Source organism: Brassica oleracea, chromosome C9 (genome assembly GCF_000695525.1).
Source record: "Brassica oleracea var. oleracea cultivar TO1000 chromosome C9, BOL, whole genome shotgun sequence".
In the NCBI taxonomy this organism is placed as follows: Eukaryota; Viridiplantae; Streptophyta; class Magnoliopsida; order Brassicales; family Brassicaceae; genus Brassica; species Brassica oleracea.
This window is the reverse complement of record NC_027756.1, coordinates 25861222-25881056: the sequence shown is the minus strand read 5'-3', so window position 1 is coordinate 25881056 and position 19835 is coordinate 25861222. Positions and strand designations below refer to the sequence as shown.

The window sequence follows — 19835 nt, the reverse complement described above, 5'->3', positions numbered from 1 at the left end:
TAATCAGGTTCAGTGGGACATGGTTCCATGACTGATTAGGAAGTGTGAAGACTCATCAGTTCTGAGTCATGTGGGGTGGTTGGTTGATTGACTCAGGATCTGATGGGCATTGTTAGTCCATGAGCTGGACTTGGTATCATAAGTTGATAAGGCAAAAAGGATGTGGGACAGTGCATGAGCCGGTAAGGGCCAGATGCATGTCCTTAGCTGTTTGAAGACTTCTCAAGGGTTACTTATGTCTGTGGGGATGGTTGGCTGAATGACTAAGTACCCAAGGGAAGAGTTTATGCAGGTATAAGGGAGTTGGACGAGTGGACGGGGAGCTGGGCAAAGCTACCTCGCAGCTCGATCAGCTGGAACGGAGCAGCAAACCTCAAGTGAAGTGGTTCAGCTCAACTAGCTGGGTGAGCTAGCTAAGTCAGCTGGGACAATGAGCTAACAAGCTCTGGGAATGTGGCAAGGGTATGATCTGTCAATGTTGCATAGATCTAGATAGAATGGCTTAGGGGAACGGAACCTCTGATTGTATGACTTGGTCTAGGTTCAGGATCGACCTTGGAGCTAGCTGGTAGTTGCGTTTACTGACCAGTAGCTGAGGAGATCTGACCAGACAAGTGTTAGATTGGATTTAGTCCAATGGTTAAGTAGATACTATTCCGCTGCGTATGTGTTGTATTGATCTAAGCTAGGAAAGACTATGGTAGTCTTGAGCTAAGATCTGAGTTAGCCCTCGCCTATGGGCGATGTTTTAAATAAAGGCCAAAATTTTTTAGAGGTTCGGTCCGGGTATGGACTGAGCGACGTGAGGCATCGACCGCGGCCTAGTAGGCTGGGATCGGGTCTTATAATATATGTATACTGTATGTAATACATTCGTTTACGAGATGGATACCAAATAGTTAACTTGGTCTGGAGGTAAGGGATGCTTTTAAAAATGAAGAAGACTCGTCTAGCGTAGTCTGTTTTGCGTTTTATTTTTTTATTTTCGCATTAATGGCAAATTTGTAATTATATTATCTTCTCCTTCTTAGGGTTTTCGTTTCTTCTGCAGATTTTCAAGGCCGCCGTGCACGATTCTAACATGATTTATCATTCTTTTTTCAGTTTTCTTATCGTTTGTGAATCAATTCTAGAGCGTTTATGGAGCCAGTGTTTCTATTCATCTCACCAATGGTGAATCTCTCGTTCAATACTAAGTTCCTTATCTCTCTGCCATCCTGATTTTCACTTCTATTCCTCCTTGATCAGGTTTTCAATCCTAATTGTTGGAAAAAAAAGTTGGAACCTTTATTGCTTTGATCTGGCTTTTTTTATTGAATATGGGTGTTGGTTTGTTGATTAGGGAAGAGTATAAGGAAACAAAGTACGTTAATGGATGACAGACCTTTTTTTTTGGCTGGTCGAAAAACAATAAAATTTAGGGAAATTGCATTATACATCCATCAAACAAATTATAATTCACCCACTAACTAAATACCCTATTTTTTCGATATACCCTGTACACAATATACAATAATGCCATATTGTCCTTCTCAACCAACCAGAAAACCGTCTCAGTAAAAAAAATTAAAAATAAGAAGGAAACTGTTCAGTTTACTTCGTGACCGCTCCCTTTTCACACACTGAAATATAATTACTTTACCTTTTCTTTTTTCTCGGTTATAGTGAATAGTTCCATCTTCTGCAACTCGAAGCTTCATCGACGGTTAAAGATTGCATCTGTTCGCTGCGCATTCACTGTTGTTGTCTCGGATTTCTAATTATTCTCCCTTCTCTCCGTTGAAGACACTTTGGTGGGAGCCGGAATTAGGTTGTCGCCGAGTCACGATTCCAAAGGTATCGGAACGAAGCGTTTCAGAGTAAGGCTTCTCTGTCTCTGCTTCGCAACTTATTTAAAATTTGTTGGGGTTTATTGTGTAAACGAGTGTCAATTTTGAATTACATTGCGTGATTGCTTTGATTTTGACTGATTATGTGTGTTAACTACATCGACCTCGTTATCTCCTCTACTTTGGAAATTAGTTTTCATTGAAACCTTCTACTTTGTCATCATATCAGTCAAAATAAAGTGGTCCCGTTACCCGAAACACATTAGCAGTGCTTTAGAAGAGAAATTTTGCGGTTGTTACTCTCACTTTTTACCGCAATCGTTTATGTTAGCAGAGCGTTATATTTCACATACATCGAATAGTCTAGGTGATTATCCATTTTCAATCAATTGCATACTTATCCATTTCTGAATTATATTATGCTGATGTACTATCTGAAACATACATTCTATTCCGTATCGGATGTTTTGCTATACCATTTGCCAGGAACGGTAAACAAACTTATGCAATCGATTATATGAATTTGTTGCAGATTATAATGGACGAATTAGGCCTTCCAAGTAGAATGTTCGCGTCATGAGCTGAGCCATCAGGTCGTAAACGTGTTAACAACTACTTCTACCTCCGGTGGATCGATATTATGTGACAAGCGTTAGAGGATGAGCATTTGGAACTGTTGAATGATTCACAGTTCGCAAGGATTTTGCAGATGGGAGGACATACCTTCTCTGTTATGTTCCTCCAGTATATTATTTCCCGTCAGTTGGTGACTGAAAAAGAATTAGAATTGTGGTGGTTTTACGTCGGGAACCCAATCCGTTATGCCATAAAAGACTTTGCGCTAGTCACAGGTCTCAATTGTGGTGAAAGGGGTTTACTTGACGGTGACGCAAACGAAAGAGGTATTGGCAGAGGGAAGGGAACTGCTAAAGCGAGGGCCTCAACGTCCATATGGGATGAGCTGTTTTGTGGGGAAGTGAAGCCCACAGTTGGTTGGATTATGGATCGCCTTTTCAGGGGAGAAAAATACAAGGATCCGTTGACGCGTTTGCGACTCTCACTGTTGGTTTTGGTAGAAGGTATTTTGTGTCCTACTTGTGGGACAACAAACATCAGACCAGAGGTGGTGAGAAGCTGACCAGTCTTGACGACTTTCTGAAGTATCCATGAGGGAGGGAGTCCTTTTTACTAACTGTGCGGAGTACAAAATCTCGAACACCTATGAATTATGTCCAGGAGACAATGGCGATTCAAGGATTTTCTCACGCGATGGTTTTGTCCCTCGATTATAATTAAGTCTGGCGGTGGTGATCCCCTAACAGATTCATCTCTTTCGACGGCGGATATCATCAGGAGTGTTGTAGAGCGGAAGCTGGTAGTGAACCTGGTCACAGCCAAATCTGTCGATCAACTTGGCCAGGTAACATCAATTGTTTCCAAGGATTTCTATTCCATTACACTTTAGAAGAGAAATTTCGTGATTGTTACTCTCACTTTTTACCGCAATCGTTTTAGGTTAGCAGAGCGTTATATTTCACATACATCGAATATTCTAGGTGATTATCCATTTCCAATCAATTGCATGCTTATCCATTTCTGAATTATATTATGCTGATGTACTATCTGAAAAATACATTATATTCCATATCGGATGTTTTGCTATACCATTTGCCAGGAACGGTAAACAAACTTATGCAATTGATTATATGAATTTGTTGCAGATTATAATGGACGAACGTGCCACAAGGGGGCGTTGACAGTGGTATGCCGTCTGGAGACTGGAGGGGGCAATCTAGCAAGCAACAGGGGCATGAACCACAACCGGGTGAGAACATCCCTCTAGACGTCCCAACATTTCTTAGGATGGCGGCAGACGCGTATGAAGAGAGGGTTATGCCCATGTTTGAAGGTTACGTTCTGAGTTTGAAGGGGCATTTCAACAGAGAAGTGGGAGTCCTCCGTACTGATCTTCAATCTGCTACAACATCTATTCGGCAATTGGAAACCTCGGTAACAACCGAGTTTGAGGACATGAAGAAGTTAATAAAGGGTCCGGGGTACAATGATGAGGAACCACCGATCGGTGGAGGAATTCCGTATAGACAGTATTCTCCTTATCGCGGTCCAGATCATGACGTTAGAGACGCATTTGTTCCCCCGGCGAAGGTCAGTGTAATCTTTTCTTTCAAATTTCCATTCACCTTTACTATTCCATTTAAATAGTCATCATAATCTCCATTATAGTATTGTATTAATTCTTTATGTGGTAATCATAGGGAAACGCATCCGCTCCTGTCTATGCAGCCTCCACCACTTCTCCAGGTGTCTCTAAATCGGGTGAAGATAATGTCCCGTTACCCTCTGATATAGGGTCAATGCGGACTCAGGGACACCGAGTGCTTTCTCCTGATCCTCCACGACCATCGGTCCCACAGACGGAGTTCAGTGTAAGTTCACTTTCTTTGAATGGTGGACATTGTCATTAGTTTTGTGTTGTTAACAAGTTGGTTCTATTTCATATGGATCGTCTTACTATTCTATATGAATCGCAGGAATCAGCTCCAGTTGCTGTCGATTCGCACGGTGGTCCGTCGGATGATAAGTATACTGAATCTATGGGTCCGGTCACTTCAAACGTTGAGCCTCCACCGGCCCAATCAACAGGACGCAGAGATCATGTCGTTGTTGAGCCTATGGAAACTCACACCCATGACAGTCATGAAGCGCAACCGCAGGTATGTGGGCTTAGAAATATATAACATATGATCTTCGAGTCATCTAGCTATGCACATACAGTCATTTCAAATAAGCATAATCTCGCTTTTGTAGGATCCTTTATCTCCAGTATCTGAATCCAACATTGTCTCTGACGTCTCTGGAGTTGTGAACTAAATTCTATCTGATGCTGGAATCAGCAAAGTAATTTTAGCTTATAACACTATTTTAGCCGGAGAAGTGCTATTCATTAACTGTCATAGGGAATAATAAATACGTTCCATAATTGATTAATGTCATTCTTATGTTATGGTTCCCAGGAATTACCTCATCCATCAACTTTGCCCGGTAACGTTGTTGGAGGCCAATGTTAGAGTTCTAAGTTTGGTACAGGGAATGAGCAGGTAACTCGTTTTCCGGTTTCTCTGTTCTTAGTGTCGTACTATTTCTATGAAATAGATACTATACCACATAAACAGTATAGTACGTTTTCATGCCTTTTATGTCTGCCCATGTGGTTGCAGCAGGAGCTTCCTCATCCATCACCAGCTCCTGCTAACGTTGCTGCAGGCCCAAGGGTGAGTTCCAAGTTTGTACCAGAGAATGAGAAGGTAACTCATATTAATTGCCCCTGCTTTCTCATTGTCTGTGATTGTCTTAACCGTAAGTGGTATAGTACCGTTGGTTGATCCGATAATCGTTGTAGGAAACTATATCTGTTGGCGGTGAAACACATGGTTCTGACCCCGTGGAAGAACCTTCGGAGTTGGGTGTTGAAAAAAATGATGAGGTGGATGGGTCTAGCAATCCTTCTCCATCAAAATTTAAAGTACTTGTCTTTATCCTCTTTCTCAGTGCCCCCTATTATTTGTAGATATAATCGTTATACAAACTTTTGTTTTCTTAATAGGGTGCAGGTGATGTGCCAGCAGCAGACGATGCTGCAGGTGATGGTGCCAGACGAGTTAGTAAACACAAGCACAATAGTCCACAGCGGTTCAGTCCTTCGGAACCGACAGTGCGTAAGTAAGCAACCAAAAAATCCACGAAAAATGTTCCAGGCAATAAACAGGCTCCCAAGCGTGCAAAAAAGAACCCCCCTGCATCATCTAATCCCACACCCCCTACCAGGGTGTTGCCCGTCTTTATTGGGGGCTTCAATGCTTTTGCTCCTCCAACCCCAGCAAACCGAGATGCTTTCTTGAAGCGGTTAAATGCAGCTAAGTATGTCCGACCGTGTACTTTTTTAACTTTAGACTTTATACTGTACTTTAATTTATAGTATAGTAGACTATACTATACAATATTAATACTTGTACCGTTTTTAACGACTACACCATATGAAATGCCCCAGATCGGTGGACGTCTCCAGCGGTTCCAGTTATTCTATTTCAAGTTTAGGCCATCTCTTCCATTGCAATGGTGTTTGTTCGCATGAGTTATTTTCTTTATTTAAATACGACTGACTATTGCTTAGTACATCATTTCTATGGACTAACTCGAATTTCATTTTAGGCTTTGGACCGTGTGGTGACCTTCATAAGTAACCGACGTGACCGTTTACCATCTGCTAGATTTGAGTTCATCCCTCCATCGTTTTTCCTCGAGCTGATGCGTAATTACGCCGGGTTCGATGCCATCAAAGAGAAGCACAAGTTTGTGTTCTCCACCCCTATTAAACCACAGTTTATGCACCGCCCTGGGTGGTATACTCACGTTGATTTCGTCTACAGTCCGTTTCTTATTAAAAAAAACCCACTGGGTTGGTCTCATTGTTGATCTGAAGATGTCGGCTATGTATGTCGTCGACTCTAACTCCGCATGCCCCTCGACTGTAGATGTTACTTCCTATCTCACCCCGATCTCGACCATGCTGCCTCACCTTATTTCGAGCTACTGTATTGTCCCCAATCCTGGTGGGATGAACTTCCGCCCCTTTCCTATTTCTCCTTGAACACCCAGGTATAAAATATTTACTTCCGCTCAGCTTTATGCACCTAATTTTTTCATATATAAAAGTTTACTCGTTTGCAAATATGGATAGGTTTCTCGGGTGTTGCTGCCCTTATTCTGCTAGAAATGGCAGCAGCTGATCAGCCTTTGAACACGCTTTCCTTGATTGAAGAAGAAGTACGTGTAGCAGTGGAGAACTATGCCATTGCAGCTTTGTCTATGGGTTAGGTTGGAGGTTGATTGTGTTGTATACCCAATGTTTTATTATGACACTACATCCTGTTTCTTTCTCTTAACTCCCAATTTGGATTATTTCGTTATGACGCATTCTCACTTTGATCCAATGTTTACTTCAAACAATGTCTGTCCTTTTAACTAAATGCATGTTAGTAAAGTGCTTCCCTTTTAACTAAATGCATGTTAATACACTGCTATCCTTATGTTACACTATACTACATAGACTATATGGTATAGTATTTAAGGAAGGAGAACTATTTATAAGAGGATGTGGGTTAACTTTTTCCATGGTTAGGGTTTAGATTTGGAAAAATGATTGCTGGCAACATGAAGTATTGACCATCACATGGCTAACCATGCAAACTAAAGTAATGTATACCTAGTCACACGAAGTATATGTTATGCATGACAACATCCCTCAACTTTATGATGTCATGTAGTTAACATCCCGAGTTTAATTTCATTCAACCAAAAACTGATGCAGATGTTAGAGATCGTTTAAATATATTGTTTCAACAATTAAAATATGATCGACTCGACTATAATTTAATTACAATTAGATTTTGACTCACATTTTAAAAGCGTAAGAATATTTTTAACAAAATCTAATTTACAAAATCAATATTTTTAATATTTTTTATAAGTAGTGTTTTAACATTTTTTTATTTTAGTGTATTTTAAAACTATATAATTGTATTATTTTTATATTTATTAATCTGTTTTGATTTTAATTAATTATATTAATCTTTTTGTTATGAAATTTTAATAAAAAAAATTGTAATTCGTTTGATTAATTGTGTGATATATACTTCTTTGATAATTTTTTAATTATGAAACTTATTTTCTGTCAATTTATTAACTTTAACATTTTATTTGCTTAAAACTTATGTGATGTCAACTTAAACCAAACATAATCTTGCGTACATAATTATGAAAGTTTTACTAAGTTTAAATCAATGGAATTTTTGTTTATGAAAAAATATATAAAATAATTCATTAACTTAATAATTTCATATTAAACAAATAAAATATAAGAATCAATAAATTGACATCAAAGAAGTTTTATAATAATTTTGTTTATCAAATAAGTATATATCACACAGTTAATCAAACGAATTACATAAATTTTATTAAAAGTTAATACGAAAACAGATTAAAAGAATTAAAAAAACTAAATTAAATAATATCTTATACAATTTTTATATTTAAGAAAAATAAAAATAATATAATTATATTGTTTTCAAATACACTAAATAAAAATGGTAAAACACTACTTATCAAAAATTATAGAACATATTGATTTTGTAAATTAAATTTTGTTAAAAAGTATTTTTACGCTTTTAAAACACGTCTCAAAATCTAATTTAGGTAAATTATCATCTGGTACGTAACATTTCAATTGATGAACCAAGAGATTTAAACGGTCTCTGACATACACATCATTTTTTGGATGAATAAAATTTAACTCGTGATGTTAACTACATAACATCATAAAGTTGAGAGATGTTGTCATGCATAATATATACATCATGTAGTTAAGTATACATTTGTTTAGTTTGCATAGTTAGCCATGTGATGCCACCACTTCATGTAGTCAGCAATCATTTTTCCTTTAGATTTCCTAAATGGTAAACAATGTGGGTTCACATATTCATATTAGGGTTTAGTTATCCATATTAGAGTATAGTTCTTAATATGGTAATATGTTTCACTACTTCCACTGTCGTTACAATATACCATATATACTAAATAGTATAGTATTTAATGAAGGGAATTTGTTTTCTTGTATGATGTGGGTTAACTATTTCCATAGTTATTATGTGGTTTATGTGGGTTCACATATCCATATTAGGGTTTAGTTTTCCATATTAGGGTTTATTTATCCATATTAGGGTTTTATGAGGGACACTTATTTTCTTCTCGGATGTGGGTTAACTATTTCCATAGTTATTATGTGGTTTATGTGGGTTCACATATCCATATTAGAGTTTACTTATCCATATTAGGGTTTAGTTGTCTATACTATGTGAAACTATGCTATCTCCGGTAAATAGTATATTATTGAATGAAAGACACTTGTTTTCTTCTAGGATGTGAGTTAACTATTTTCATACTTATTATGTCGTGTATGTGGGTTCACATATCCATATTAGGGTTTAATGAAGGACACTTGCTTTCTTCTAGGATGTGGGTTAACTATTTCCATAGTTATTATGTGGTTTATGTGGGTTCACATCTCCATATTAGGGTTTACTTATCCATATTAGGGTTTAGTTATCCATATGAACCAAGCTTATTTCAACCCTTTATAACATACATGCTGTATATGTCAATAGAATAGTAATGCGCAATATACTTGCGGACTTCACCAGGTGGGATATGTATTAATAAATCCTATTTGGTTTATGATTTAACTACTAACACGTCATCTACTTCGTTTTAGCATATTTGTATACCATTACGTTAAACTATACTATATCATGTAAATAGTATAGTAATTGATGTTAGACACTTGTTTTCGTGATAGTATGTGGGTTAACTATTTCCATAGTTATTTTGTGGTGTATGTGGGTTCACATATCCATACTAGGGTTTAATTATCCATATTAGGATTCAATTTTCCATATTAGGTTTAGTTATCCATTGTAGGGTTTAATGAGGGACACTTTTTTTTCTTCTAGGATGTGGACAACTATTTCCATAGTTATTATGTGGTTTATGTGGGTTCACGACTCCATATTAGTGTTTAGTTATCCATATTAGAGTTTAACGAGGGACACTTGTTTTTCTTCTACGATGTGGGTTAATTATTTTCATATTTATTATGTGGTGTATGTGGGTTCACATATCCATATTAGGGTTTAGTTATCCATATTAGGGTTTAGTTTTCCATATTAGGGTTTAATTATCCATATGAACCCAACATATTTCAACCCTTTACAACATCCATACTATATATGTCATACTTGCGGGCTTCACCAGCTGGGATGTGTATTAATAATTTCTCTTTGGTTTATGATTTAACTAGAATTGTAGGGTTTAGTTTCACTATATGGGGTTTCCTTTTAGCATTACCAGTGTTTTAATTGGATGTACAAAATTAGCAAAGCATTTAAGTAATCCATACTACTCAGCGTCGTCCTGATTAACCAACCCAACGGTACAACGTACAGGGAGTAGGTTCACATTTCAATATTAGGGTTTAGTTATCTATATTAGTGTATAATTCTTTATCTACGACTAGGTTCGTGATTTTGTAATAGGTTGCGCCTTCCCACCTAGCGTACTTCTAACATTTATAATACGCATAGTATAGTAATACATTGTATACTTGCGGAGTCTAGTAAGATTGCCTCTACAATGTTGTCATTTTGGAATATTTAGTGGAGAAAGACATCACTATATTCACATCAAAAGGTCGGCGGGTGTTCCGTACAACTTGCACATACTTTGTGCTTCACATAGGGTTTATATAGCATACTATTTACATACTAAATACATCGATATATGACAGCTCTGCATATATTCGTGTATTTAGTTAAAATTTGCTTCACTTCTCCATCATACTTCATTTAGAGGGCCAGTCCGTAGACGGCAAAGGCTTTCGCTTATTCACCCAGTTCCCAAAAAGAAGCTTTGAACTGCTTTCAGATACCTTTTCCATAGTCACGTACTTTTTATATAGGGTTTCGGCAGGACGCCTTGTTGTGACCTGAACGGCCACAACGTTTGCATTTCCTAGAGGATGAGGTGCCTCCTTTCTGCAACATTAGGACAATACTAATGTCATTGACAAAAGAACATCAAAAATTCATATCTAATATACCATACCATATCAACACGTCTATATACCATTTACATGTAATCTACTATATGTCATATAGCATCAAGTATTTGCTAATGTATGTTGAATACTCTATTCATTAGCATCATTATCATCTATCCAAGTTTATATCCCCTTACTCTCATGTACTGATATAAAGGAAAGATGTACCTTATACCATACCATATCAACCCGCCTATATACCAGTTACATGTAATATACTATACATGTCATATACCATCAAGTGTTCGGTAATGTATGTTGAATACTCTATTCATTATCATTGTCATCACATATCCAAGTTTGTCTCCCCTTACTCTCATGTATTCATCAAAAGGAAAGATGTACCCTATACTCCCCGCGAGAGAGAATGCGGACTTTCCTTGGACGGCCAGGTGGGCGGCGCACCGCTGGTGGGAGAAGGTCATTTAGAGTACCACCCCCTATTTCTATCCCTCCTACTGATGGGACCGGGTAAATTTTTCCAGCAAATCCTTGTCTCCAAGTTGTCACATAGTATGGTGGCGCCACCAAAGAATCAGATGGGAAGCCAATCCTTGTTGCAGTAGCTAGAGCATGAATACATAGTATGCCAATTGAGTCGTATTCCATACAACTGTAGCTGCCAGGTCCTAATAAAACGGTGAAGCACTCTCCCGCATTGTCCTGCACTTGAAACTCCAACTCCCCAATATCACGTACTGACAAACCGGTTGACAGTTCATAGTTCTCCTCAACCAGTTTCTGGACATTTGGTGTGAGGGTTCCTTGCTCTCGGTTTGCTTTTGCTCTACGCAATGCTAGCCAGCCCATAACGGTCGCGCGTATTCAAACATAGTGATAAGTGGATATTCTCTTGCTTCCTTAATGACACCATTCCAAGTTTCGGCAATGTTTGAGTCCATCATGTTGTACCGCTGGCCTTTGAAATGAGCTCTAGTACAGTGGTCAAACCCTGAAGAAGATATAGTATGGTATGAGTTATTATGTTTTAATAATTGTACTATATTCAAGAATTGGTAGACATACCTATGTCAACCAAATATGCATAACATGCAGGGTTTATTTTCTGGATCTCGATAAACTTCTGATTAAACTCGGTAACCGTGAATGCCCGTGCAGCGGCAGACATAAGGTTTGCGAGTCTGCTTTTCTTAAATGTTGCCTTTATGTTTCGCCAAAGATGGACTACACATGCAACGTGATGAGCGTGATGATAAACCTGGTTGTCAAAAACATAAAACTCCAATTATTACCATACTGTATGAATAAAATAAGCCCGCAAGCATTAGACTATTAACAAAATATGGTATAGTCGAATTTAAATAGTATAGTACAGGAGGTACCTTTCCAAGACCATTGTAAATACTGGCATGTCGATCTGATATGAAAACCAACCCCGGCACATCGTAAACAAAAGTTTGTAATTTCTGGAAAAACCATTCCCAAGCATCGTCGTTTTCACTATCAACCACCGCAAAAGCTAGAGGAAATACTTGGAAATTTCCGTCTTGTGCAGACGCTGTAAGTAGGCAGCCACCAAACTTACCTTTCAATGACGTCCCATTGACAACAACCACTTTGCACATGGACAGATACCCTGAGATTGATGCCCCATATGCAACAAAACAGTACTTAAATATTGTTCCCCTATCTTCGACATCCGTACTCTCCAAGAAGCAGGTCGTTCCTTCATTTGACGACTGAAGGAGAGCTAAGTAGGCGGGTATAAGTGAGTAACTTCCTACCATTGTACCCATCACATGGTCCATTGCAAGCTCTCTAGTTCTCCAAGCTTTCCAATACGATACGTTCACATGAAACTCATCCAACGGTATTTTCCTAATTGCTGCTGCAGTTGGGCCACACTTAATTCCAACAAACCTTGATTGCATTATCACGCCTATAACCTGAGTGGTTGCCAGTTTATGGTAGTTGCGGCGCTCATCGATGGTGCATGAGTGAATAAGGTTTGCTTGGCGAACTTGAAAGTTCCCACTAGCATCCAGCAGAACCGCATACACGCGCCACAGGCATCCATTGCCCACGCATTGGGCAAGTAGCATTGCCGGACTCGAGCGGGGTGTCCTGAAATGGAACTTCCTATTCATGGCATGAATGGCTAGTTTAATTTTGCGGCCAGTTTTGGATTTGAAGACACGGCCAATGTAAATTTCATCCCACTCGTATTGTATGTCAGCAAGGGCAATATCCACACCTACAAATTTACATTTTGTCAATAACAAGTAATTAGTATATGATATACTATAGTAAGTATTAATCTCGACAAATTCAAATAGTTCTATACTATATAACTATAGTACGTATTGGCACATTGTTTCTTGTTATACATGTCCCCCGGCGATCGTTGAAAACTGGTGGGGCATCCTTTCCAAATAGAGCTGGAGTATATGGGTTGTTTAGCATCTCGTGGAGTGCTTCATCAAATTTTCCCCAGTGTTGACCAAATTCGTCAGCTACCTTAAGGGGAGCCTCTGTACTCGAACTAGAACTACCATCTTCCTCCTGTGTGTTGGGAATTCCTGGTATTCCGAACACTAGACGCCGAGCTACAGGTCTAGATGCATTTGCTGACTCGGGAATACTTGTACGGAGCACAGGGACGACCATTGCTTTATCGGAGTCTGTGTATGAATCAGTTTCATCCTCTAAGGGGTTGTTCTTTCCCTTATGTCTTGCTGCTGTCTCCGCCATATCAAGTCGACTATTCTCCGCTGGTTCCCTGATTTCTATTCCATGCATACCATGTAGAATAGTCTGTCGCCGAGGCATACCATTTCTAGGCCTCTGTACGGAACACTCCGGCACCTCATGGTCTTTCCCACCTACATGCTTCTGTGTTGGGGGAATAGTCAATGGAGTTTCCGAGAGTGCAAAAGCATGCCACTCCTCCTCATCCATACAGTTGTCACTGCCATCCTCTCCCCCTATACGCACATTACGTTGGCATGGTAGATGAGGTTCTTTCCCACTAGGTGAATGGCGAACGATGGAGACATAAAGATCAACTTCTTCAATGGCGCGCCTCATCCGGATGAAGACACCTACTTTGGTATCGTCTGTTATGTACTGAGGCGTATCCAACTCTCCATCACCCATTGCAATCCACTCCGGGTATTGATAGGAGAGTTTGATGGAGATATCCTTGGATATTATGTCTAGACATTCTTTTACTGCAGTTAGTAGCTCAGTCATTGTCATCTCCACATTAAGTTGGATGAAATGCTCAGCTGCAAACACTATGTCAGGTTAAAATATCCGCCGATTATCTGCATCACGGACCCACGTCCCATGTACAATCAAGACTTTATCTGGCTCATTCATCTGCAAAATTACCACAGTAAACAGAATATTATTTCAGATCTATAACTGTAATTCCATTCCATCTTCAGTAGGTAAATCAAAAGGTATAATAAATGTACAATCGAGGTAGTAAGCAGAGTTAACTGAAGCTTACCTTATCGAAAGTCAGAGCATTAACTCTGCAACTGCATTCACCTTCTTCACTGTATTTTCTTACTTCTTACACAAGTGGACAGACTGTAACAAAATAAAGGACTACACCATATATCAAGATGTCGATGTTCTACTATCCTCCACATATTTACTGAATACAGTAAACCGTATGCGGTTAGAAATGTGTGTGGCGTGGTCGATTTAATACCCTGAGATCTGCACAGTACGCGGTAAATCATGGCCTTACTTATCTAAGCCTACGTGTTCTTACCTTCTTCCTTTCACCGTCTACTTGTTGGCTAGAGGGTTATAACCGGATGAAAGGAGACACATTTGTTAGTCTCTTAATTATGTCAAAATCATTGACCTGCACCTAATTAATCTATCAAACTTAGATATCTCGCAAATTCACCCTAAAATTTATGGGTCATTTTAGGTTGCACATTTTTTAATTTCTTGGTCAAATGTCATCAAGTTACAGGGTCAAAAGGTTAGAAAGGTCACAAATGATTTCTCTCGCATATATGTATGTTTTTTCCAATTAAAATTTCTAGTGACCCATTTTCACAATTAAAAACTTAGTGCGACCCTTTTAGAAAACGGACTCATTAATTTATAGAGGTTCTACTGTATTTCTTATGTTAAAATAAATACCACAAACGGAAACCAACCCACTCATACCGCACACATTTTATTTTCTTTGTTTACTAGTGGTTTGTCCGCGCTTCACGCGGAATATTTGTTAATTATATAACATAATGTTTTTTATATAATATTTTATTGTTCATATTATAAATCAACACTTTTACGTATAGACTGCCAAATTTCATTTCAAGTATTTTAATTCGTCTTACTTCATTACAATTGCTGTCAAAAAATGTACCTTCATGTCTATAAATGATATATGCCCTTGAAACTTAGCTATATTTATTGTTCATTTAGATTCATGTTGCGTATAACTTTTTTGTTAATTAAATTTCTATTTTTTAATATGTATATTTAACAACACACGTGAGAATTATTTCTCTCCGAGGAAATCTTTAATATTCTCTCCGAGGAAATCTTTAATATTCTCTCCGAGGAAATCTTTAAATCCTGACCGTCAATAATATTTCGCAACAGAGGATCACAAACGTCCATCCTAGCTTTTTTCTGTTGCAGAATTATTTCTCGAAATAATCCAAAACTAAACTCTGGACCGCACGATTAGTAGCGCGTCGAGATCGGACGGTATCAATCATCCATCCTTTTTTTAATTTGGAATATATGTGTCTTAAGTATATCAACATTGTTATGTTTTTTTAATGCGAGTTCTGAATAATTTTTTAGCAGGCTAAGAATATATACATACTGTTGTTTTTTTGTGTTTTTAATATTCTTAATAAAGTTCATTTTTTACTTTAGGTTGATATTTCAAAGAAACCATTTATGATTCGTAAACCAAGCTTTGTGATTTGATATTAGATTGTTAAATTTATTATTTTGGGCAACCAACTAATCACATGAACCATAAACTATATTTATACATATGTATTAAACATGTTTAAATGTCTAAAGACGAAAAGCATACTCCTACACTAACTTTGACCTCTCGAACTCCTCTTCTCATGTCTTGCGGTTCGACACTTGCTTTTTACATGACTACTTTACAGCAGCTTGGTAGTTGTTTCTTAGCCGAGGTCAACGATCATGATGAAATGTTGAGTATCAGAAGGATGCTCTTTCACCCAACCCAATAGTCTTTCTTTATCTTATGGTTTGTTCCTCTCAATGGTCATGGTTCTGTTAATGATCTTGTAGAGTACCACACCGAAGATAAAGACATCGCTCATTAGGTTATATATGGCCAACTTACACCTATTCAAGAGCTGCTTAGTCGTGTGTTCAAATTTTCTATGAAGTGTAGGACGAAAAAGATAGATAATAAATATTAAACGATTCCTCATCTTAAACAATGTGAACCATAACTAAACCTAACTGAATGAGCACCACAAAAACTAACAGCACAATTAAACCAAAAAGGTAAAGTAATATTCATTATTTACTGCAATTGTGACATGAGTATTGACGCCATAAGCTCCTTCTCTTGGAACTCAAAGTCTGACTAATTTAGTATTGTGTACTTTTTTTTTGGACAAAGTATTGTGTACTTTTAATACTACATAGTAGTAAGAAAGTATTAACTGATGAGGACCAGAAGAATGATTCATTTGTTTGGATTGACGAGATTTTTCGGCCCCAAAACACCCTATTCTGATATACGAGAGGAATTCACCTTTGATTGTGCGGCTTTGTTTAAGCTGCTACGCTTTCTAATCAGCTTATCCGGGAGGTGGCTTGGCTTGATGGCATAATGTTTTTGTCTATATATATAGAGAGAGATTTAAATAGTGTTTAATTATGTTTTAGCGTTATAATTTAGTTTTATCAGGCCACTATATAAATTTAGAGCATGTCAATTTTCTTTTCAATTTTCACTGTGACGTCTAAAGTTAGGTCCAAAAGCATTACCGAAGAAACAAATACCTTTACGTCGAAGAGCAGTATGTCTATCCCCACAAATTCGCCTTCTTTCATCACATAACACCCCTCCTTAAAACGAAGAAGACGCACAGCGACAGTCGGGAACAACAACCGGTTTCTAGTGCATAGCCTTGGAACAATATACACTGTTTAAGGCTTATTTTTCAATTTCAAATAGGTTACCTTTTTAACTATTTTCGAGTATATCTTAAAGAATAGTATTATTTGATAAATTTATTAATAACGTGACTTAAGAGTTTGCAAAAAAATATGTGCCTTTAGAGCATCATTATCGCAGTATGCAACTACCGCATCTTAACATTACATGAATTGAAAAAAAAAAAATTGGGTTAGTTAAAAAGAAACGTATCTTAATTAGGGGAAGGAAGAGACCGTGTCTTGAGACACGTGTTGTGTTGTGGGTGTTCAGAAGCAAACCCGCGTCTCTCTCCCTTCTTCGATTTCGTCGACGACGATCTCATCACAGAGCCGGCGATGGAGTCCAGCGTGTCGGAAGTGCGAGCCTTGTAACGAGTGGAGGTGGATTTCAATTTGAATCGGAGGTTATTCTGGATCTGCTCTCCTCCCTTCGTCTTCACAGAAACCATGTCGGACACTCTGATAAATGGATTGGCTGGAGCTGGGGGTGGGATCATCGCTCAACTCCTCACTTATCCTCTCCAAACTGTAACGATTCTATTTTTGCGTTCTCACGGCCAAATTTCTCCGTGATCTTCCTTGTTGATGATAATCTTCGATGGTGTTTGTTTGTTGAAATTAGGTACATACGCGGCAACAGACGGAGCGTGATATCAAGAGGGAGAAGAGGAAGCTTGGAACTATCGAACACATGTGCCAGGTTAGTTTTGAGATTGTGTATTGCGCTTGAGAGAGAGTCTGAGAGAATTGATTACTGGATTTTCTTATGAATGTTCGAAGATTTTTGAAATGATCTTCGAGTTGCCTTTGGATTGCATGACAAGTTCTTGATTTGTATTTGAAAGGTTGTGAAACAAGAGGGATGGGAGCGTTTATACGGTGGATTGGCTCCGTCTCTCGCTGGAACCGCGGCGTCACAGGTGACATATTCTTGATTTGTATTCTGTGTGTTGAAGTTTTAGGAAAGAGGCTAAATTCGGAGCAACAGTCACATAACCCCTGTTCGTTTATCAAACGCCGCGTCTAGCGTCCGCGTCTCTTTTTAGCTCTATATTTTTGTTGCTTTAAAAGCAAGATTGCAGAGAAACCATTGAAACGATATTAATTATAAGAGACGCAAATTTAGGATGTTAACTGATCGCCAAAAATTCTAGCGGCAGTTACGATAATCGGCGGCGACTATTTTTACGGTTACGGCTTGATTCAGCGTTGACGCTAGATTCTTGAGGACGAAGTATTCGGAGCCGCTGACGCTAGATTCAGCGTCTATCAAAAGAACAGAGCTATAGACATTTCTTCTTGGAGCTGTGGCTAAACTCGGAGCAACAGTCACAACTTATCCTCTCTTGGTTGTAAAGTCACGACTTCAAGCCAAACAGGTCACAACAGGGGACAAAAGACATCAGTACAAAGGTTCTTGGTTGTACAATATTGTCTCCTAATTAAAAGTTAAATATTTCCTCTTCAGCTTAGGCTTGTTATAGCTCCATGCTCAGAGAAAGCGCTTGCTCTAGACAGTTGAACGCTTTCTTGTAGCTCAAGAAACCCATAAATCAGAAATCAAAGCCATCCACCGTGACTACTTCTAGGTAGTTCTGACATGGCTTCTTCGTGTTCACACTCTGGTTCACTCTGATCTTGGACAATGGGATTGACACTTTGTAGTGAACCCTAGTTCAATGTTATGTTATGTTTCTTAAGCTCAGACTTCTTCCAAATAATTCTCGTTTATTTTACTAATCTTTGGTTTTATCTTTTTATTTAAAAATCTATATTCAAAATGTTATGTTTAATAATTTAATCAATAAATTTGAAATTTAACTAATAAATTTGAAGTTTAAGAACCGAAAATAAGAAACTTGCAATGAACACATAAATATGTCCATCTCTTAATTAAGTTTTTTAAACTCACTTTTTTTACTAAAAATTATTAAAAAATGATTAAGAACCCCTAAATGAGTACGTGGGATAGATGCTCTAAATTTTGGAAATGTCAAAAGCGAAAATACAGTTGTTCAAATATCTTTGTTAACTTTTCTTTGGCTGGTTGTCACTTTTCTATTCGTATTTAACAAAGCTATTTAAAAATAAGCGCTTCTACTGTTTTTATCTAAGTCAATGCAATAATTGGTTACTAGCTGCTTTTTACTCACGTATCTTTTAGTTTATCATTAGTGTTTAACGCAGCTTATGATGCACACCCAGATCGGTCATGTGATAGTTTGACTTTGTGTTTACATTGCAAATACATGCAGAAAAGCAATGAACAAAACTTAAGTTCACCTCCATGGTGGAGAATAGTTAAATTCAACTCATATTTTATAACCAACCAAAATACCACGTATGATTAATTAAAAAGAATAACATAATTTTAAAATAAATGGTTGAAAAAACCAACACTCACATTAACGCCCTCTGCAAAACTTAAAACTCTATAAATTTAAAACCTAAATCATAAACTTTAAACCCCAAATCATAAACCCTAAACTCTAAATCCAAAATCCTACACCCAAAACTCTAAATCATAAACCCTAAATCTTAAACTCTAACCCTAAACCCTAAACGTTAAACCCTAAATACTACCCTAAATTCTAAACCCTAAACCCATCAATTGATTAGGGTTTGGGTTTATAATTTAAGATTTAGAGTTTAGAGTTTAGGATCGATAGTTTAGGATCGATGGTTTAGGGTTTATGATTTAGAGTCTTGGGTTTAGGGTTTAGGATTTAGAGTTTAGAGTTTAAGATTTAGGATTTATGGTTTAGAGTTTTGGGTTTTGGGTTTTGGATTTTGGGTTTAGGTTTTAGGATTTAGAGTTTTGGGTTTATGGTTTAGGATTTGAGACTTTTTTTTTTTGTCATAAAAAAACAGACTCATACTGACTCTGTGAACCACACCGGGAGATCCTGATCCATGTGAACGACGAAAGACGGTTGTTTACTGACACTGCGTGCTAGACTATCCGCCTTTGAATTTTGCGTCCTTGGTACATAGATGATCTCTGATCTAATGAAACTCTGTCTCAGAGTCTTGATATCTTCCAAATAATTTGCAAATGATGGCCATTCTTCTGGTTTCGAAACCATCTTTACCAATTGAGAACAATCCGTTGCAAACGT

The 19835-nt window shown here is 37.8% G+C and overlaps 1 protein-coding gene across 4 annotated transcripts; it reads left to right on the top strand.

Moving 5' to 3' along the window:
• The first annotated feature begins 16936 nt into the window (after positions 1–16936).
• LOC106316210 (peroxisomal nicotinamide adenine dinucleotide carrier-like) lies at positions 16937–18437 on the top strand. 4 transcript variants are annotated; one of them, XR_001264768.1, is made up of 4 exons: positions 16937–17244; positions 17339–17416; positions 17562–17708; positions 18002–18437. XR_001264768.1 is itself a non-coding variant. In XM_013754081.1 (4 exons), exons 1-4 carry the CDS (start codon positions 17164–17166, stop codon positions 17883–17885), a joined length of 243 nt encoding a protein of 80 aa, XP_013609535.1. In that variant the 5' UTR covers positions 16937–17163; the 3' UTR covers positions 17886–18437. The 4 variants fall into 4 exon arrangements, 3 of the variants coding, with proteins under 3 accessions (XP_013609535.1, XP_013609533.1, XP_013609534.1); XM_013754081.1 differs by having other exon boundaries at positions 17562–17636; positions 17877–18437; XM_013754079.1 differs by having other exon boundaries at positions 17562–17636; positions 17871–18437.
• Positions 18438–19835: the final 1398 nt, after the last annotated feature.